The 21018-nt window shown below is 39.0% G+C and overlaps 1 protein-coding gene across 3 annotated transcripts in view; it reads right to left on the reverse strand.

The window, feature by feature from the left end:
* The window catches only part of RTN1 (reticulon 1), a 173688-nt gene that overhangs the window by 10727 nt on the left and 141943 nt on the right, over positions 1 to 21018 (reverse strand). The window contains exon 1 of one of the 3 annotated variants that reach the window (XM_081049747.1): positions 12485 to 12847. The exons of the other annotated variants lie outside the window; for them this stretch is intronic. Within the exon in view, the coding sequence (XP_080905873.1) occupies positions 12485 to 12545 (61 nt within the window). The 5' untranslated portion in view covers positions 12546 to 12847. Of the gene's footprint in view, positions 1 to 12484; positions 12848 to 21018 lie in introns of those variants that run through there. 3 annotated transcript variants of the gene reach the window in all.

The following is a 21018-nucleotide window of genomic DNA, read 5'->3' on the forward strand; positions in this document are numbered from 1 at the left end:
CTTACTCTGCCAGCTTCATCTGCCGGGTACCTGGAGGCAGCTGGTTTACAGATTAGATACCATTCATTGGCTCAAAGGAAAATGAAGGTGACCAGTTGAAGAGAGCAGAGGGCTGCTTCCATCATATTCAGATGTGTTACTAGCGGAAAGAACAGTATGGAAAGGTCTCATAGCCTAGTGACAGCCCTGATGCTGTAGAGGGGACATAAGGAATGTTGCAGAGCAAAGTATTAACCCTCGAAAGCAGACTTACGTCAGGATGGCTAGAGAGTAAATCGGGGGTTTTAAGGCAGGGAGGCTGCTTTGTAAGAGGCTGAAGATACCCCAGCAATCTGAAGCTGGAGAAAATTTACATCTGAGCTCACCTGTCATCCATCCCACCCACCACCAGTACCTGGTCTACCAACGACATGAACTCAGCAAGGTTACTGAGTCAGCCATTTCCTTGCGCAAAAATGTGTTCCTTTTTTCTTACACTTCTGCAATGTAAGTAGAGGAGAGGATTGCAAGCATGTTTGGGGGTGAAACAAAGATTTTTTTCTCTTTGGAGTGGGGTCAGTTCTACAAGTAGGTTTCCAGGGGCAAAGAAAAAGCACTGCTGCTCCAAAGCCTCTCTTCATCCCCACCCTATCCGAGTAGAAGTGGACCCAAGCAGTTCAAACCTGTGTTGTTCAAGGGTCCACTGTTCATTCCAGGACAGCATGGTTTGTGCAAAAGGGGGTACTGCTAGGGAAAGTAGGCTGACCTACCTCTGAAATGTGAAGGGGCATGAGAGACCCTGCAAGATGTTTTCAGGCGAAGAGGAGATAGAATTTGCTATTTTCAAGTGAATCCCCACTTATCAAATTGCTTAATACCCATTAAAAATGGCCTCCAGAATAGCCTCCTGAATCTCTGGACACCTGTTCAAACAGCTCTAGAATGGCAGACACCAGGTCCAGGCTTTACAACTGGGAAGAACATTAACAATTAACTAAGTAGCATTAGTTTTCAATCAACTTGCTAACATTGCTGGAGGTTACTAATCGGGAGGTTAAGAAAAGATTTATCATAGCACACACCAATGAGATGTGGAGTCTGGGTACCCAACTTTGAGACATGACTGTCGATTGACATAGATTCTGAAATGTTCAAAACACTTTCAGATATTACTTTGTTTAGACTTCACAATAAACTCTGTTAGGTATACAGCAGTCCCTCCTTATTCTTGCTTTCACTTCCCATGGTCTACTGTGGTCTGAAAATATTAAATGAAAAATTCTAGAAACAAACAATTCATAAAATGTAAAACCCATGCTGTTCTGAGTAGCGCGATGACATCGTGCACCCTCCTGCTCCGTCCACGCGGGATGTGAATCACCCCTTTGTCCAGCTTACCCACTCCGTACACTCTCCCTGCGATTAGTCACTGACCAGCCCCTAGGTTATCAGACGGACTGTTGCAATGTCACAGTGCTTGTGCTCAAGTGACCCTTATTTCATTTACTAATGGCCCCACAGCTATTCACGTAACTTTTATTACGGTATACAGAGGGTGCCAAAAAATGTATACACATTTTCAGAAAGGAAAAAACTGTATTAAAATTGTAATTGTAATACTCAATATATACCGATAACAAAAGATGAATACAAGTCACGTTTGACTTCTGCAATGACAAGAGGTGCTCAAAGTGGTTACCGTCAGCGTAGATTTAATACATTTTTTCCTGTCTTAAAAGGTGTATACATTTTTTGTCACCCTCTATATTGTGATAACTGTTCTATTTTATTATGTTATTATTGTTAATCTCTTACTGTGCCGAATTTATAAATTAAATTTTATCGTAGGTATACACGTATAGGAAAAAAACATAGTACATATATATGGTTCAGTACTACGTGAGGTTTCAGGCATCCCGAGGACACATCCCCCACTGATAAGGGGGGGGGCTGCTGCATAACAGACAAGGAAGTTAAAAATGGAGAAACTTGTCCACTTACTGTTTAATAGGAGAAGGACGATCAAACGCTACCTCTGATGCTTTTCCCAAAACAAAACAGTTGCCTCTCTCACATTATATGGTTACATGTTGAATGTCCCTAAAAATATGCAAAATTAATTTGGGCCACCTGATTATATTTAAATCTGCCTCCAAAGCTAGATGTTAAAAGTGAAATCTTTTCTTTAAAAGAAAATGAGTCATTATGAACCGCAAATAGTTATTGGTCACCTATTTATCTAGTAAGGGCAGGAATGAATAGATCACAAAACTTTGTTCCTCCTTTTAAGAATCTAGCTGGGAAGGTTGGAATTTATTTTAACAATTCTGCATTAATGCCAGGGTATCTTGTGCTGTTGGTGATGGCAAAAGTTGAGTTCAAGGAAGGCATAGTACTTGGATTGACGAGAGAGGACGTGGGACGATCTGTGAATATGGCAAACAATTTATTAAGGAGATGGAATGGATAAAGGGAAATATTATGAAGGATTAGTTGACAAGTGGTGACTAATTAGCTGTGGGAGAAAGGAAGAAGAGCTAATTAAGGGTGAAAGCAACATTTCAAAGCTGGGTGACTGAGTGATTAGCATCACAAAAATAGGAAAACCGAGGATGAACCGGTTTGAGAAAAAGCTGACACTTACTTTAAACCTCCAGGTTCTGATGTGATGAGATGAGACTAACAATTACACATAATATGTACTGTGGTGTTTTTTTCTAAGCTTGGAAATTAAATGTTTTTCCCCTAGGGGTTGTTACCATAGTCCTGAGTTCAATGGCAAGTAACATCATATTCCAATGATGTTCAGATGGATATGTACGGTAGAGTCAATTAGAAATGCAGGACTGAAATTTAGTAAAGAGGTCTGAATCTTTACATTTGTGTGTATTCTGAGTGGAAATGATGGTTGAAGTCATGAGAGTGGAAAAAACTTCCAAGAGAGGAGAGACTAAAGGATACAATGGTGGATGAAACCAGAGGTTAAGATTCAAAGGAATAAGTGGAGCTACAAAAAGAGTCCTGTCTGATGTTAGAATGGTACGACATAGTGTAAGTTATGGGAGTCAAGAGGGAAACTTTCCAGAAGAAAAAGGTAGGCTACAGTGCAGAATGCTGTCGACATAACGGGAAATAGTGACGGAGAAAGGACCACTGGATTTGGAGGGCAATGTCACTCATAACTTGGCAGAGACTGTTTGGGGGAGTGAGGATAGAAGCCATATTGTCAAGGGTTGAGTAGTTGGGGGGGGCATTCAAAGTAATAAGGGAAATGGTAAAAAGATGGTAGTTTGAGGAATAGCAAGAAGTTAACCTTTAAGTTGTACAAAACCTGAGAATGTTAGTGGAAGGAGAGGGGTGAGGATTCTGGAAAGAGGAGATACATGATCAAGCAAAATCTCAAAGGTGGGGAAAGGATGGGAGTTGTCATAGCTCTTTCTTGTCAAAGAAAGGAGAAGAATGAAAGGATGGCCAACATTCTGAGAAAGTACGGCTGTGGCTACACATATGTGTTGAGGTGGAAAGAGAACAACATAAAGTGGCTGGAGATAGAGTTACTCAACTTTTCCCTGGAAAATGAGTCCTGAGGTCCTCCTGAGACCGAGGAGTGGGGCTGGGGCTTGAAGAGATTAGGAAAAGTCGAGACCTGCATTGTTCAACACAGTCCTGACAAATCACAAGTGGCACCTGAGCACCTGAAATGTGGCTAGTTCCACTTGAGATGTGCTGCAAGTGTAAACTACGTATAGGGTTTCAGACTTACCGTGTTTCAGACTTACCCAAAATAATAAACTTACCATGTTTCAGACTTACCCAAAATAAGACCTCACCAGAAAAGAAGCCCTAGCATGATTTTTCTGGATGCTTGTAATATAAAATAAGCCCTAATGCATCTTTTGGGGCAAAAAATTAATATAAGAACCAGTCTTATTTTGGGGGAAATATGGTAGGGCTTATTTTATAGTAAGAGCACCCTGAAAAATCATGCCAGGGATTAAATAACTTATCAAAATTAATTTTACTTGTGTCTTTATTTTTAATGTGGCTACTAGAAAATTTTAAATTACTTATGTGTCTCGTTATATTTCTATTGGACAGCACTGATCTAGAACAACACAGGAACAATTTGAAAAGGATTGGATAAGAGGACTACCCGAAAGTAAAGAGGGCTTGGTTAAATACAGGCTCGCTAGGGGATCCAACCAACGGGGTTTGTGCCTGAGTATTATGAGCACTGGAAGTGGGGCTGACCCAGGGCTGTGAACTGGTGCAAGGGGAATGGTTCAAGGAGTTGAAGATCCAAGGGGACAGAACTGAAATGAACACTGGGCTCAGGCTGGCAATGACAGGCAATCAGGACCATTGGGAACTGATGGACTGGGAAAATGGCAATGGCTGTGTGTGGTCAGAGTGCCGGCAAAAGGACCGACGTGCTGATTATTCAGTGGGAAAGGTAGGAAGTGCTGAAGTGTGATCACAGAAGAGAATGTCTGTGCTCCCAAATTGCTGTGTAAATGCCAATTTTTCACATTTTCATTTTGCTTAGAGTGATGTAAGCTTGTGTAGGAAGTTTTATGGTCCTGATCCAGAAAAATGGATATTTGAATAGTTTCCTTAGAACCCAAGTAAAAAAAAAAAATATATATATATATATATATATATATATATATATATATATATATATATGTATGTATGTATGTATAAGTAACTCTGTAACTGAACAATTACCCCAAGTAGTCTTTGGCTACAACAACGTATAGACAGATTGTCTCTTCTTTCAATATCCTCCTAAGGTGGAAAGGTCAGAAGAGACCTTACACACCTGAGTACATATTCACTAAGCTTGCTCACTACAGCAGGTAAATTACTGTATTGTTTTACCAATTGTAAAAACTGTAAGTTACTTTGCTAAAAACCAAGGAGCAATGCATTGGCTTTGAAATGATAGATCAGCGTGTCCTCTATCAATTTATTAAAGGACTGGGCTTGGCGATCTTATCTTAGTCCCCAAACCACAGGTGGGGGCACACATTATAGACTGCCTGGGGCTGACTCAGTACTGATTCAGTCAAGGCTGAACTGGTAGATTTAGCAGATTTGAAATGCTGAAATCAGTGCTACCCTCATTTCCAAAATCCAAGCAAGAACAGAAAAGAAAAACAGAACTGACCCAAGGTTTCAATTAATAGCTAAAGGAAAATAAAATGCTATGTCAAATTTCTAGAAAGCCCTTTGTTGTAGTCCAAAATTTTTTGGTTTGGGTAACTATTTTAAATGTATTCACTTGTATGATCAAATAGTGGCTGCAGTATTCAGAAAGTTTATTTAAAATATATAAATTGAAGACACAGTGGTGCAGCTATTCATATTTCATTTATAAAGCAAAATGTGCTATAAGTGGATAATATAAAATAGAAATAAATTGTGCACAAATATTTGCATTATTGCACCATATTTTTAATGTATTTATTTATATTCCATCTTGGCTCAGGAAAGATCTTAGGTTGCATTGCATCACTTGCTATGTGAGAAATTAATGCTACTTTATAAAAGGCCAAGTGAGAAAATCCTATTCATAGATAATATTAGCATTTCAACAAAAGAATTGTTGAAAAATGACATGACTTTTATTTTTTAGCAAGCTTCCAATAGTTGACTACAATAATCGACTACCTTCTAAAATGAATTAAAAGGCTAGAAAAACCTGTTTTTTACAACCAGGTCTCCAAAGCAGTAACAGACATGCCAGTTTCTTTGATTTTCATGAGGAAACAAAATACCATCACAAAAAGTTAACAAGAAGAAATAGTAGTAACTTTCTCTAACTTTCCTGCATTTTGCCATCAAACTGGAGAGACATACTGGTACTAGATATACACAAATACTTTAAACATACAGAAGTATGTTTAAAGTCACCTTCAAAGATGACATCTGGTCAACTAATCCATAAATTTCCTTTGCCTTGAAAAGTCTCTTACATAAATTAAAACTTTAAATGGTAATCTAGGAGCCCTGAGCCCAGAGGAGAAACTGCTGGAAAGGACTTTTGCTGATAAGACACCGGCAGTGATTTCATTTTCCAGTTCCTTCCTTCACATTTCCTAAATGCAGCCAATAAGACTGTCAAGAGAAAAATGGCAACGCTATTTCTAGACGTTTACATAATGCTGTAGATGTTTTGAAAGAGGAACTACATTAAGCATGAGCTCTGTGTAGATAGTAAAGGAGCACAGCATTTAATCCACATAGGTGATCTACTCTGTATGAGCTTTGGTGGAACAATGGGAAATGAAGGATCTGATTGCCAAAGACACAGCCAGCAACAATCTCTCCTACTTTTCTTCCATGGGAGACAAAAGCAAATACATTCTTCTGGTGACTACCCTTCAGATCAGACTAAAGGCAAAAACTGCTTTTCTGTTTCTGTGAATTTTGTGAAACAGCTGAATGTGATTTCTGTTTGCTAGTTTTCTAAGCACTGGGACCATATTCTCTCCGTGCTGCAAAATTAACACAGTGATACTTTGCCCATTGTCACCGCGATGGGATGGGCCTGGCTTGGAAATGAAACAGCAGGGCCGAGTATTTAAGACAGTATGGCCAGCTCCTCCTGCTAAACCTCCAGCAAACGGGCTCATTTCGAGGGGACTCTACAGGTCAACTGGCATCAAAGCAAAAGATGGCCATATGGAGAGAAAGACAGGCTTTGGGCATGTGGTAGTTGAGGGAGGCACCCAGAAAGATTTGCAAGGTATTGAATAATGAATGCCCTCATGTGTTTTCTCTTTCTTTTTAAGCTTTTTGGCCAGGTCAAACATATAACTGTTCATTTCATCGGTGGTCGTCAGTCATAATTAGCCACAAAATCTCAAGTATGGGCCACATCTTATAAATCCATTGTGTTTTGGAATAGAAAAGAACCATGGAAGTAGAATAACTGTTGGTTCTTTATAAAAAATGAACATATTTTAAATTGACCAAGACTATAATGGGCAAAAGAGTTTCTTGAACTAAAAAGATGTGAGTCAATGAATGATATGCCATTGTGCCTCTGTTCCACTCCACATTATGTACTTCATGATCATTACTACTAGATTTGATCTGCAGTTTGGGGAAATGATTCTGAAGGCAAGACATACAATATGACTACATCTGAAGCAAGCCCATGGTGAAATGGGTGGGACTGCAATAAATTCTAAAAATAAATTTTTAGACATCTGCACTTTTCATTTGTTCAAAGTTAACACCAATTTGGGCAAAGAACTTGTAAGTAATGCTTGAATCATTTTCCCCTTTGGAAATAAAGGAAATAAACAAGAATTTAAGGATTTGATTGTGTAAAACGACAACTTTGCTCAAATTTAACTTAAAAATAGAGTCCAAACATAATTGGAGGAAATAGAACGCTATACTTCTAAGCTCTAAAACCCCTAACAATTTTATTATCTTATTTGAAATACTTGCTATAAATTTGGGAATTCAATTATGATTATCAAGGTTTTTAACGTAGTTACTGTTGTTAATTGTCACCTAGGCAGAAGATGGTTTTAAAGAATTATTGATGTTAAATTCTTAGCTTTCAAATTGTGAGCTTAATTGTAAGGCAATCATGTTTCTTTGAATGGTTGTATGTACTTTCATAAGGACTGGAAAGGTAACAATATGTAGTTATTAATACCTGATCAAAGATAAAGACCCATACAACTTGGGGCATCAGATTGAGGAGGATGGGAAATGTGGTGGTGGCATATACTTAACGGTTTTCAAAAAGAAAGGTAATATTCTGAAAGCTGTCCACCCATCTTAGCTTTTGTGTGCTGGATTCAGTGACTTTTAGAATTTAATTATATTATAAGCTAATTTAAAATACACTAATTACTTCACAGATTCTTTTCCCAAATGTATCAACTAGTCTGAAGATCAAAAAGAATTGAGTAAAGGATTTTGAACATAAGAAGAAGGTGGGAGTGAGGTAGGCATAGAGTGGATTTTAAACGTGATGCAGATGGAAGGGCCTGCTGATTATGACAGATTATCTACAATCCCTATTGATACACAGTAATCATAAAGCTTTAGTCATAGAGTACCAGGAATATTATTGTTTTTTAACTAAAGACATATTCATAAGAAAAATCACAGATTAGAAGATGTGGATTTAGATCAGAATATTTGTCAATCTGTCTCACCTCTAGTGGATCTTCCTTTGGAAAAAAAAAAGACACTGCAGAGAGCCCATCTGTACAGTCTAAAGCCAGAACATGTAATTAAAAAATGGTCCCGACCTATTGATGTTTATCACAGTCTTTTCCTTAATTTTAGGAATAGCTCAGATAGTAAAGAAACATGCATTTGAAGTTCAGTAATTCTTTCAGTGCCAAGTCAGTTTCAGTAAATTATTACAAATAGTTTTTGAGATATGTACAATCTTGTTTTATAAAGGCTGTTTTATTGCCTACCTTACTGTCTAGCTTCATTTTATATAGTATAGAGATACTGGACAATATTCAGCAAATATTAACATCGATTAACTGTAGGTGGGAGGACTTTGGGTGATATGTGGCCTTCCCTTGAACCTTTGTACAAATGGAAATTTTCATAATGTGCATGTATCATTTTTAGAAGAACAATAAAGCCATTATTCTCTCCCAAATCTTTGAAATATTCCCTTACAAAGATTCTCATGAAAATTATAATACAGTGTGATAAAGTATTCTTCTATTTTTCAATTGAGTAATAACTACCTACATTTGGTATATTATCTGTATAATGAGAGTTTTCTTTCATTTAAAAAAAAAATCCCCTGCTAAGCCAGTTTTCCCGTTGGATCTCATTAGAGTCTGCAGGGAGAGAATTTGCAATTGTAATTATTTATGTCGTAATATTTGTACAGTATGCTAGTAATATTGAGTCCAAATAAAATGCTATGTTTGATAGAAGGTGATATTTTTCTGCCTTTATGTTTACAAAATTGACTTTACCGAAGTAAGATACATAACAAAAGCTTAGGCTAGTAACTGGCTAGTAACTGATAATATTGATGGAGAATTTAGGATGAATGGATGATGGTGGGGATGATGACAACAATGGCATAAGCTGGTCAAGATCACTGCCTTGCTGATAATTTTTGCTGTTTGTAAAGCGACAACCTAGACGAAAATATCTCGGAAGAGGTAAATCAGAGTTCATTTTCTGTAACTCAGCATTAGTAAGAGGTAGTGACTGCTGAGATGGGAAGAGTTCTACATTTGAAGCTAAGAGTCACCTTTCCACTTTTCAATTTACCACTTATCTAAAAACCCTGGGCAAGTCACCCAACCTCTTTGAGCCTCTTGATGTAAATTAGAAGCTTACAGGAGAATACGTTTGGAAAATGAAAACTATGTAAATGTGAGGGGTTATTGATTCCACACAGTCACTATTGCCTAGATAAGTCATATTTTTAGAAAACCCATTAAGGAAGAGTCATCTACCATTGAGGCAAATGGTAGAGCAGTGAGAAGTGACTGAAGCTCTTGGGGTCAGGCAGCCTAGGCTTGAATAAAGCCTCTGGCATTACTAGCTGTGTGCCTTGGTGGAATCCTCAGTTCATCACTTGTAAAATGGGGTAATAATAAAACTTACACATCCTACGATTTGTGAGGATTATATACAATGATGCAAGTAAACTACTAAGTAAATTGCCCAATAAATACTAGTATTGTTGTGGTCTGTAAGACTACTGTATATATAGGTGTTTTATTAGGTTATTGTTTTATTGTCATTTCATTTTCTCTGAGTAGAATGGGCTGTGGTTTATTAACCAATATTGGGGAGAAATATCATTTTTTTTAATTGGAAGCAGAATCTGTGTGATGTAGTATAATGTAGATTTTAGTCTCTCTCTTTAAACATTCTTATTTATAGCTCAAATCATACATACTAATAAAATAAATATAGGGTTCTTTTGCATGTGTACTAGTTCTTATGATGTATTGGTTTCAGTAGAGTCTTCATTTAATACGCAACAGGCTACAATTTTTCCATGGAATGTTTAATAATATGGAGAAAACCTGACGCTCACTTTGTTTATTCCTTTTTTCCAAGCAAAACTTTCTCCTTGTAATACTTCTGGAAGACATTATCAACAATGTTACATGGACTTCTGTTAATAGCCTTCGCAGCTGCTCCTACATCACACTCACTTCATCATTTGCATACTGGACCTCTGTTAGTCTATGGATGGGCTCACTAATAATTATTACACACCAATGGTTTCAACCCTGATTATGTATTAAACTCACTTTGAGGAGCTTTTCAAAAATACTGATGCTTGGCCCAATTGATTCAGAACTTCTAGGGGTAGAGCCCAGACACCCTTTGGGGTTTTTTTTTTAAGGCTCCCTAGGCAATACTAATGTGCAACCATGGTTAAGGAAACTGTTTTTGATAATAGGGGAACTAAAATGACACAGATACACTGAAAATGCTAAACAAAAACCTTATTGTAGATTTGATTTAGATGAAAAGTTCTCCTAGTGGGGAGACAAAGTAGTAGTAATTTACTTCTTACCATTTCTCTTTTATGCCTATAAACCCACCCACCTAGTTATTAGTCAATTTTCAAGATAATGGCTTTGTTCTATTTGACAAAAGGACATCAGTGGTGCTGAAGACTACCAAAGGTCACTGCGTGTAAAAGACCCTCAATGATCCTGCACTAATCTTCACAAGTAGCTGTATATTGGAAATGAAAATGATTGTCTTCAATGGACAAATTACAGCATTTTGTGTCATTTTGTGATTATAAATGTCCATGCATTTTTAACACCCTAGTGAGAAGGTCAACTGAGCCAAAACACATAGGATTGTGATGAAATAATGTCTTATGTTTTATACAAATAAAACAGAAAATCTGCCATTTTTTGGTATCTATTTTTGGTAAGAATAGAAGAAACCCACAATCATAGACTGAAGCCAAACCATGTTATGTCTTTATGTCCAACTAAACTTGATATTATATCAGCCATAGTTGGTTGCTGAGTGTGTATATCAAACTGGATGAATCTAAACACATAACAAGAATGAAACGTTATCAAGAATTTTCACTCTGCCTTCTGTATAAAACATATGCTATTCCATGTCATTGTCATCATTCTCGAAAATTATACTTCTGAATTGCCATACATATCTTGTGTCCTGGCTTTTAAATTTACTAGATTCATTTACTTTGGACAGTTATATTTCCAATAGACCCACATAATTTGATCTATTGCATTTAATGTCCTTGTCACCCAAGCAGCAAATAAGAGTCAGGGCAAATGTATTCTTAATTCTAAGGTTCATGTTTACCTTTTCTTTGCTTAAAAAATTCACCAAAGAAAAAATCCCACGGGACATTAAAGATCCTATTCTTTCTGTGATATAAAATCACAAGGGGAAGATGCCAGGTTAAGAAAATAAAAACAAACAAACAAACAAAAAAACTGCTCCAGAATATTCTTGGTCCCGAGTGATGCTGCTACCCTGCAGGTTAAGTCGAATGCACCTTCTTTAGAATCATACTTGTTAAATATTAAGACAATTCATCTTACAAACACTTAAGTTTACTACACACAATTCATTCTTGCAAATGATCTCTTTCTCCTCATAATCTCGAAATGAGCAAGGTGAAGGAGAGCATCTTAATGTAACAAAGGAGAGATGGATGTATGAAGTATGAGGCTGAATAAAAATGGCTGAAAAGCAATCCAAGCGAGGCGGGAGGGTGGCCACACCCAGTGCTAATATGGACTGTTTCAAAATAAATCTGTTATACCACAGGGCAACCAGCAGTGCTTTTTATTTCCCTCCGCTTGTTCCATAGACACCCATTATTAATAAAAGTTACAGGTTACTCGAACGACAAAAAAACACCACCACAAAAAAAACACAAAAACAAGAAACCTGAAATATTTCCAAGTGAACCATTCTAATATGTGGCTACGCCATCACATCTTCAGGATTCCGATAGCTAGTCTACCTCTCCAGTCTCCTTTGTGTGACCACAAATAACAACCTTGAAATGGGTGTGTCCCTCTTAAAAGGATGCACTAGAGCCTTCTCAGTTAATGGTTCTACCAGATTTCAACCTTTTCAACCTTTGGGCAGAAATGAAATACAATGGGATGCACGGAACAATAAGAAAGCATTTTAACTCTGGGGATGAGAAGGGATTAAACAGGCACTTTATGATCCACGGATCCCAAAAGAGCTCCTGGAGGAGGGAAATGATGCATTATTTAAAATACTAGCATTACAGCAAGAAAACAAAGGGATGGGGTGGGAGGCAAAAAACATAGGAAATAGAAAAAAACATCAAACACCATCGATTTTGATTTTTGACATAACAAGTTTACTCCCCCCAAGAGAAAGCTCTTGGAGATAAAGCATGCAGAGGTCCCACAGGTGAAATGCTGCACAATGGCCGAGTCCGGGTCCCAGGGTTCCCGTGCGCCGCGGGCATGCATTACTGAAATAAAGAGAATACCCTGACTTTTCCAGTTGCTCCACACACAGTCCATCTTGGTGGAATCGGCAGTGGCCTGCATCGTGCGGGCTCTGGAGGCTCGCCGTTGCTGTCCTCGGGGGCGCGGGCCCGGTACGCAGGCGTCGGCGCCCCGGCTGCAGCGGTTGGGCTCGCGGTGGCCTCCCGGCTGCAGACCGACTGAGGCTGCACCAGCCGGCGCGCGGCGAGGGGCGGGCGCGTCGGAGCGCCGCAGTCTCCGCGGCAGCGAATCAGCGCGGCGCGGCCCCGCAGCTGCCCGCGTGCACGGGGATGCGGGGACCGCTAGACGCCAGAGCGTAGGCTCCGTCGCCCAGGGGGTGCTGCCCTGCAGACGGTTACACCGGTCTGACCAAGAGGGCGCAATCGCAGACCGGGTTTGAGAGTTTGAGGAGAAGTGGAGGGGGGAAAAGGGCCAGGGTAGGGACGAGAGTACAGGACTCGGGCTGCTCCTGGGAGTTCCTGACTGGCAGGGTGCACATTCTAGAAATTTCTTAGAAACCCGACAAACCTGGAGGATAAGACCTAGTTGATGGCAATACAAATGTCAGGCTTTCAGCATAATGTCCCCTAATTGTTGCCATCGCTCACTTGCCTGGCTCTTCTCCAGTGCTTTACATTCTGGCCACTCTTTATTTTAATTGCCTGGCATCTTCCAACAATTGCCAGAGTCTCTTTCTCTCTCTCTCTCTTGGAATATTCCACGTTATACAAAACCATTGTTGGCAATCCACAATCACTGTAAAGACATCCTATTGCTCATTCCCTGAGGGCTTGTGCATTTCTCCTGCTGCCCCTCTTCTCCAGCTGTTTGTGGGTTGAATGAATAAATCGGTATCAGAATGCAGTGCCTATTGGCACCAGATCAAAGCCCTTGGACTCGGGCACGGAGTTATTGGTCACTGCAGTGACGCTCCAGTTGTGGGGCATCCAAACAGAAGTCAGGAAAGCAAAGGTCAGTCTATCTGAACCACATCATCCTTGGTGTTGGAGGGCGATGGAGGTGGGCAGTGTGTATATGGAGATAAGTTGGTTTTCCAAGCCCGGCGGGTCAACGGCTTCAGAAGTCCCCAGTTACAATGCAAATACCAATGGGAGGCGCAGAACAATGGGTGGTGACTTACTATTCAAATCTTAGCATGAAATACTTTATCAGATTGTACACCAAGGCCTGGAGAGAACAGACAGGGGATAGGTATGTTTCTGATGAGGAAAAGGTAGAAATAGCACAGGGAAAGGACTGGAATTTGGGCACTGTCTGGGAAAGAAAGTCCTGGTGGAGGGGACCCTTGAGGAGACAAGATATAGCATGAGGACAGAGGAGGCCCTGGGATCCACAGGTACATGTGGTAGGAAAAATTCCTCTTCATTTGTTGTAGCACGACCTTATCCGTTAAACAGGATTTCTCTCCGTCGTGTAACAGATCCATCAGGATTCCTTCACAGTTCCCAGAGGCATTCCTTCCCAGACCCAAATCTGCATGTGGGTGCCCTGTGCCAGCAAGGGCCCAAGGACAGTAATCTCAAGGTTATGCTTGTAGACCAGATTTAGCTTTCATTTTATGAAACATACACACTTGAAGCATATACATCCTTGGGATCACGCATGTTCCTTTTAGAAAACAAGCTTCCAGAGAAACCAGGTAAACCTCCCTGAATGTCTTTAACACATCTGAAATTATCCTTAAGGAAGCTTAATAAATGACTTCAAGAGGATGATTTGGTCTTTCTGGGCAGCTGAAGTCTTCTACAAGGGGAGGTGTCAGGGCTCCCCCCCGCCCCGGGGCTGATAGGAAGGAAAAACAGCGACTACATAATTACACGGCACTTTTCAAAGTGACCTGCTCCAGAGACATTAATGACTTTTTAATATTTATATTCCCTATCCCCCTGCCTCCCAATTTTTTCCTCATCATGTTTGGGAATTCAGTCAGTCAATACGGAAAAGACTGGCACCTGATGATGAATTCTCACTGCATGCTGTGGGGCTGGACGAACTGCGACCAGGTGAAGACAAGACTCAGAAAGAGAGGGAAGGGGTTGCCAGGAGGGCTGTTTCGGCCCCGGCCACTTTCCACGTGGAAGCCACTGGAGCCTGGGCCACTAGGAGGCAGTACCAGTTCAATGATAGCCCCAGTCATGAGCCCTCAGTCCAGAGGGTTCCCTGAGGTGTCTTTAGTGCTGAGTAGTCATTGTCCACCAGGTTACCACAGCTTGTGTGTGTTGCTAATGTGACTGACAGTGAGTACTTAGCATCAAGTGAGAGCAGCACGTCCCTAACGAGGAAGAGAAGGCAGAGGCAAGCGCCTCCAGAGCAGGGCAGCCGTGTCAGACTTCTGGAGCCATGGGTTTTCACTGGCCACCAAGGTGACCTTGGAATGTCAGCTTAGCTGAAAGACCCCATTCTTTTCATTCGTGCTAAGTCTAGAGAGAGAAGCTTGACGGCACCTCAAAAATCAATACAGCAGTTTGATAGTCAAAGACTGAGGAGGTAACACATCCGATGCCACAGACAGGAGACACGCTAGTGAAATAAGAATGGAGGGGGGGCTTTAGATTAACACATCGATGGTAAGAGAAACATAAATGAACTTATTAATGGAAAATCAGACAGAAGAGTATGAAGAACTTGAGTGGGAATTGGGGGGTGTGGGTATTAGATCACCCTGTATTGCAAAAGTTAGTTACGTGGCCTTCAGCAAGTCATTTATCATCTCTGGACCTCCCTCTCATAATATAGAAACGAATTACAGCTTTACATGTTTGTTTCTATGAAACAAGAAGAATTTATTTCCCACAGACATTGTAAGTGGGTGCTTTCTTTGCACAAGTGCTCACACAGGGCTAATTGAAATCTCTTGTCAGCATCAAAATGATAAAATGGGTAGAAAAGATATGTAAATTGTCCTTAAGCAGTGAAAGAAAACAGAAATCAAAATAAAGCTTGCTAAATGCGGGCAGGAACTGCCACTGTCTTTAAACCAGGAAAGAACAGACGGGCTTTGTATGCAGCCAGTTTAGAACTTGGTTTAGGTGCCTGCCAGGAGAGGAAGTGATTCCTTTAGTTTTCAAATGAAATCATGCATTTAGGCAGTCTGTTCTAAGGAAGAGCGAAACAGTCAAGTTTTGCAATCTCATCCCAGGTGGAGATGAATGTTGAAGGCTTCCATGCCCAGAGGGGCTACATCGTGCCTCTCTCCTGTAGCACCAGTATGTTACTGATGACAATTAGTGTCACCTGCATTGATACATTTATTCAGTAAGTATCTACCGAGTACCTTGCATATGCATTGTTCTAGGTGGAAAGTTCCTATGTTTAAGAAGTTTATAGGCTAGTGTATATATGGGGGGGCATATAACAATAAAACAGGTAAATACATATTTCTCTTGTGGACAATTGTACTGGGGGAAATAAAGCAGGTAAAAGGGAATAGAGAATGGGGTGGGGTAGGAATTTGCTATTTTATAAGGAGGATCAGCAAAGGCCTAACTCATAAGGTAAAATTACAGCAGACGCCTAATGGAAGAGGAGAAAGCTGTTAAGATAGCATACGAGAGGAGAACATGCACAGATGCACTGAGAATGGACGGAATGTAATAGCTAGTAATCTATATCAATCATTCTCATAGAACGCCTTGCTATTTTTTCTCTCTCTGAGAATGACAGCAATTAGAAGAAAGGGCATAGAACCAAAAAAAAAGAAGAAGAAGGAAAAAAACTTCATTTTAATCAAAGAACACAAATAACTTTATGTTTTATGCCATGTGGAATAAGGAAATTTAAAGGAACAACCAACTTGGTACATAACCCACTGTACCAAAATAACACCCAAACTGTCTTCAGTTCAAAGAACAAATTAGTACTTGTTACCTGCCAGGTGATTTCTCATAGGGTATACATTTAATTGTTACAAAATCCCTATGAATTTGGTAGTGTTTACCTTCACTTTCTTGATTGATTCACTCATTCATGAATTCATTCAAACTATAAACATTTACAGACTCATACTAAATGCCTGTCTCTGTAAATACGATGGGGACTTGAGTCTAGTGCAAGGATATTTACACATAATAGATAAATGCAATCAAGTGATAAATGTATGAGCTGGAAAGAGTGGGTACACAAAACTGAGAGTGGTTAGGGGGAAGAGGAGGTTCAGGAACAGCTTCCGAGTAGATGATTATTAAACTGAGTTAGGAACAAGATGTAGGATCACCAGTTTTAGTGATGAGGCTTTCCAAGCAGACAAAATATGAAACTTAATTACAGACACGTGCAAGGACCAGATTGTGACAGTCCCAAGTAGTAACACTGTCAACAAACGAGGGAGACACTTCAGGGTTTCAAGGAGAGGGGTAACATGAGAAGTTGAATAATTTATCCATATTTAGCTGAGAATTTTCCAGAATTGGTAAAAGATATAAATTATAATCCTTAGAAAGACAAGAAATCAGTACCCTGACCCCCATCATAGTGAAACTGGAAGGTATCAAAAACAAGGAGAAAATCTTAAAAGCAAGCATTAATAAAAGATTACCTCAGAGAAACTGTTAGACCAACAGCAGTCTTTTTATTAACAGAAGCCAGAAGACAATAGAATAATGTCCTCAAAGCAGTGAGGGAAAATAACCATTGCCTAGAATTCTATACCCAGCAAGACTAATATAGGCATTTTCAAATATGTAAAAAAAATGAGAATTCACTATTTGTAGACTCTTCTTTTACTTTCCTTTGTTATTCTTTTATTAGCTCCTTAAAATGGAAGCTTAGATTATAATCAGCCTTTCTTCTTTTCATTTAAAAGGATAAAATTCTCTCTAAGCACTGTTTTAGCTATATCTGACAAGTTTTGATACATTATGTTTCATGTTATTGCTCAGTTCAAATGTTTTCCAGTAATCGTGATTTTTTTAGCTTTGGTCCATTAATTATATAGAACTGCAGATTTTAAAGGATTGTTCTAACTATCCTTGTTGTTTCTTTTCAGTTTAATTCTTCTGTGGTCCGAGAGCAAACTCTACAATTTTAATCCACTGAAATTTGTTGAGACTTGCCTTAGAGCTAGGAATATGATTTATTAACATATGTGTCAAATGGACTTGAATGTATATTCTGAAGTTTTAAGGGGAAGGGTTTCATAAATGTCAATTAGGTCATATTAGTTAATAATATTATTCAAATAATTTATCTCCCTACTAATTTTAGTCCTAGCTAGGTATTTTGTGTGGGTGAGTGTGTGCAGACATTGATAGCTTGCTCCTAAAATTCATATAGGAATGCAAGGGACCCATAATTGATAAGACAATCTTGGAGAACGAACTAAGTTGTAGGCCTGTCACTTTCTGATTTCAAAACTTACTACAAAGCTACAATATAAGACGTGGTACTGGCATAAGGCTAGTGATACAGATCAATGGAATTGAATGTAAAATCTAGAAATAAACCCTACTAATATAGTCAATCAATGATCGACAAGAGTGCCAACATCATTCGATGGGGAAAAAAATTAGTGTTTTCAACAATGGAGCAGGAACAATAAGCAAAATCACCAAGGTGGATACCTACTTACACCACATACAAAAATTAACTCAAAATAGATCAAAGACTAAATGTAAGAGACAAAACTAGAAATCTCTTAGAAGAAAACATAGGCATAAATTTTCGTGACCTTGTATTAGACACCAAAGCACGAGGAACAAAAGAAGAAATAGATCAATTGTACCTCATCAATTTTGATGAAGATTTTTCTACTTCAAAAATAACTTTTGTGCATCAAAGAAACTATCAAGAAAGTTAAAGAACAACCCATAGAATGGGAGAGAATATTTATACGTCATACATCTGACAAGGGATATGTACCCAGAGTACATAAAGGACTCTTAAAAATAAACAACTAAAAGACAACTGAATTTAAAAGTGGACAATAGATTTAAATAGACATTTCCTAAAGAACACATACAAATGACCAATCACATAAAAAGATGCTAAACAGCATTAAATAAATGCAAATAACACTATAATGAGATGCTACTTCAAACCCACTACAATGTATATAATTAAAAATGTGGAAAATAACAAGTCTTGGTGAGGATGTGGAGAAGTTGGAATCATCTATATTGCTGGTTGGAATGTAAAGTGGTTCAGCCACTTTGAAAAACATTTTGGCAGTTCCTCAAAAAGTTAAATGTACAGCTACAATATGACCCAGCAATTCTACTCCTACGAATATACCCAAGGGAATTTAAAAAGAAAGAGGAAAGAAGGAAGGGAGGGAGGAGACAGAGACACAGAAAGAGAAAGAAGGAAGGAAGGAAGGAAGGAAGGAAGGAAGGAAGGAAGGAAGGAAGGAAGGAAGGAAGGAAGGAAGGAAGGAAGTAAAGGGCTTCTTTCGGGGAGATGAAAATGTTTTGAAATTAGATAGATAGTGGTGATGGTTGCACAACTTTGTGCAAATACTAACTACCAAACTGCACACTTTAATAGGGCGTATATAGTATGTGAATTATATGTTGATTTAAAAAAAGAACTATGGGAGAAAAACTCATAGTGAGATTCCTCCTCCAGATGGCTGCAGTGCTGCATCTCGGCGTGAGGCCTGGTGAACAGAGTGCGAGCTGGAATCAAGCCTCACTTGCTATCTTGGCCAGGCACTCTTACAAAGGGCACACCCTGGCAACTTTACACGGCAGCCTGTATCGCTTCTTAGCCATTCTCCAGGCCAGCAGTGCTCTGTCTCAGCCTCTTCTGACAGCACAATGTCTTGGCTCAGGCCAAAATTGCACTTTGGAGCTCCTTGGCAACTGAGTTTACTGCTGTCTCTTTCTGGTCTTTCCTTCTCATCACATCTCAGAATTTCCCCTGCTGGACCTCCCAAGCACATAACTGGGATTGGTTTCTGCAGTCTGCACACTTCCACCAAACCCAGGCATGATTGTATTTGTTTCTTCCTTCTAGGGATTTGGTTCTTCAGCCTTGCTTTTCACACATCCCTGCCACCTGACCAACAGAATTTTCTGTTTCCTCTTTGCTATCTGTAAGTCAGTGGCTGACTCACCAGAATTAGCATGCTCCCCACTTGTATTTTTCTCAAGCATACATAAAACATTTCATGCTTATAGCAAAAAAGCATGGAGTTGGAAAGAGGGAAGTCTGTGTTTATCAGAAATTAATATAGCCACTCCTATTTTTTCATTAATGCTTATATACCTCTTTTCCCTCCTTTTACTTTAAACTCACCTATGTCACTGAATTTGAAGTGAGTTCCTTGTAAACAGTGTGTAGTTCAGTTGTCGTTTTTATGCACTCTGCCAGTCTTTGCCTTTTGATTGGTGTACTTGGACCATTAATATTTAAGGTAGTTATTGATATGCTAGCACATAAGTCTTCATATTATTATTTGTCTCCCATTTGTTTCCTCTGGTTCTCTTTACTCTGTTTCTCTCTTCTTGCTTTCCTATGGGCTACATACTTGAGGATTATTTAGGCTTCCATATTGCTTAACTTACAGCATTGTTTGAGTATATCTTTTTATATAATTTTCCTAATGGTTGCTCTCGGTATTACAATATACATATGGATTTATAACAGTCTACCGGTGCCAACATTTTACCACTTTTAAATGAAGTGTGGAAACCTCAGGTCCATTTATGCTCTTCCCGTTTAAATGCTGTCATTAGCATTTGTTTTAAGTTTTTGTTCCAGTTGTCAACTATGATTTATAAAAAAATCATGAATAGTCTATTTTGAACCCATATATTTGCTCTTTCTACTGTTCTTTCTTCCTTTCTAACGCTCTAGATTTCTTTTATCAATTCCTTTTCCTTTGAAGAACTTCCTCCAGCCAGTCTTTAAGGGGTGGTCTGCTAGTGAGTGACAAATTCTTTCAGTTTTCCTTCATTTGAGAATGTCTTTATTTCTCCTTTATTCCTGAAGGATCTTTTCACTAGCGGCTCTTTCCTTTCAGCACTTTACAACATTGTGCCACTTCCTTATGGCCTCCAGGGTTCTAGATGAGAAACCTGCAGTCATTTGAACTGCCGTTCTTGTATAGACAATATGTCATTTCTCTCTGGCTGCTTTCAAGACTTGGTCTTTAGTTTACAAAAGTTTAATTATGGTGTGTCTTGGAATAGATTTTTATTTTGTATTTGTCCTGTTTAGGGTTTGCTCCGCTTCTTGAATCTGTAGCCTTGTCTTTTATCAAGTATGGTTAGTTTTCAGCCATTATTTCTTTAAATATTCTTTCAGCCTCATTCCTTCTGGAACTCCGATGATACAAATCATGGCTCTTTGGCTATTTCTCAACAGATCCCTGAGGTACTGTTCATTTTTTTTCTTCTTCAGTATATTTTCTTTCTGTAGTTCAGACCAGGTGAAGTCTATTGTTCTGTCCCCGAGTTCACCGATTCTATCCTGTCATCTCCACTCTAGTATTGAGCTTTTCAGCAATTTAAAAAAAAAAAAAATTGTTACTTTAGTTTGAGCTCTATCATTTCCATTTGTTCTCTTTTATAACTTC

The sequence above is a fragment of the Rhinolophus hipposideros genome (assembly GCF_964194185.1).
Source record: "Rhinolophus hipposideros genome assembly, chromosome: 5".
NCBI classification, from domain to species: Eukaryota; Metazoa; Chordata; class Mammalia; order Chiroptera; family Rhinolophidae; genus Rhinolophus; species Rhinolophus hipposideros.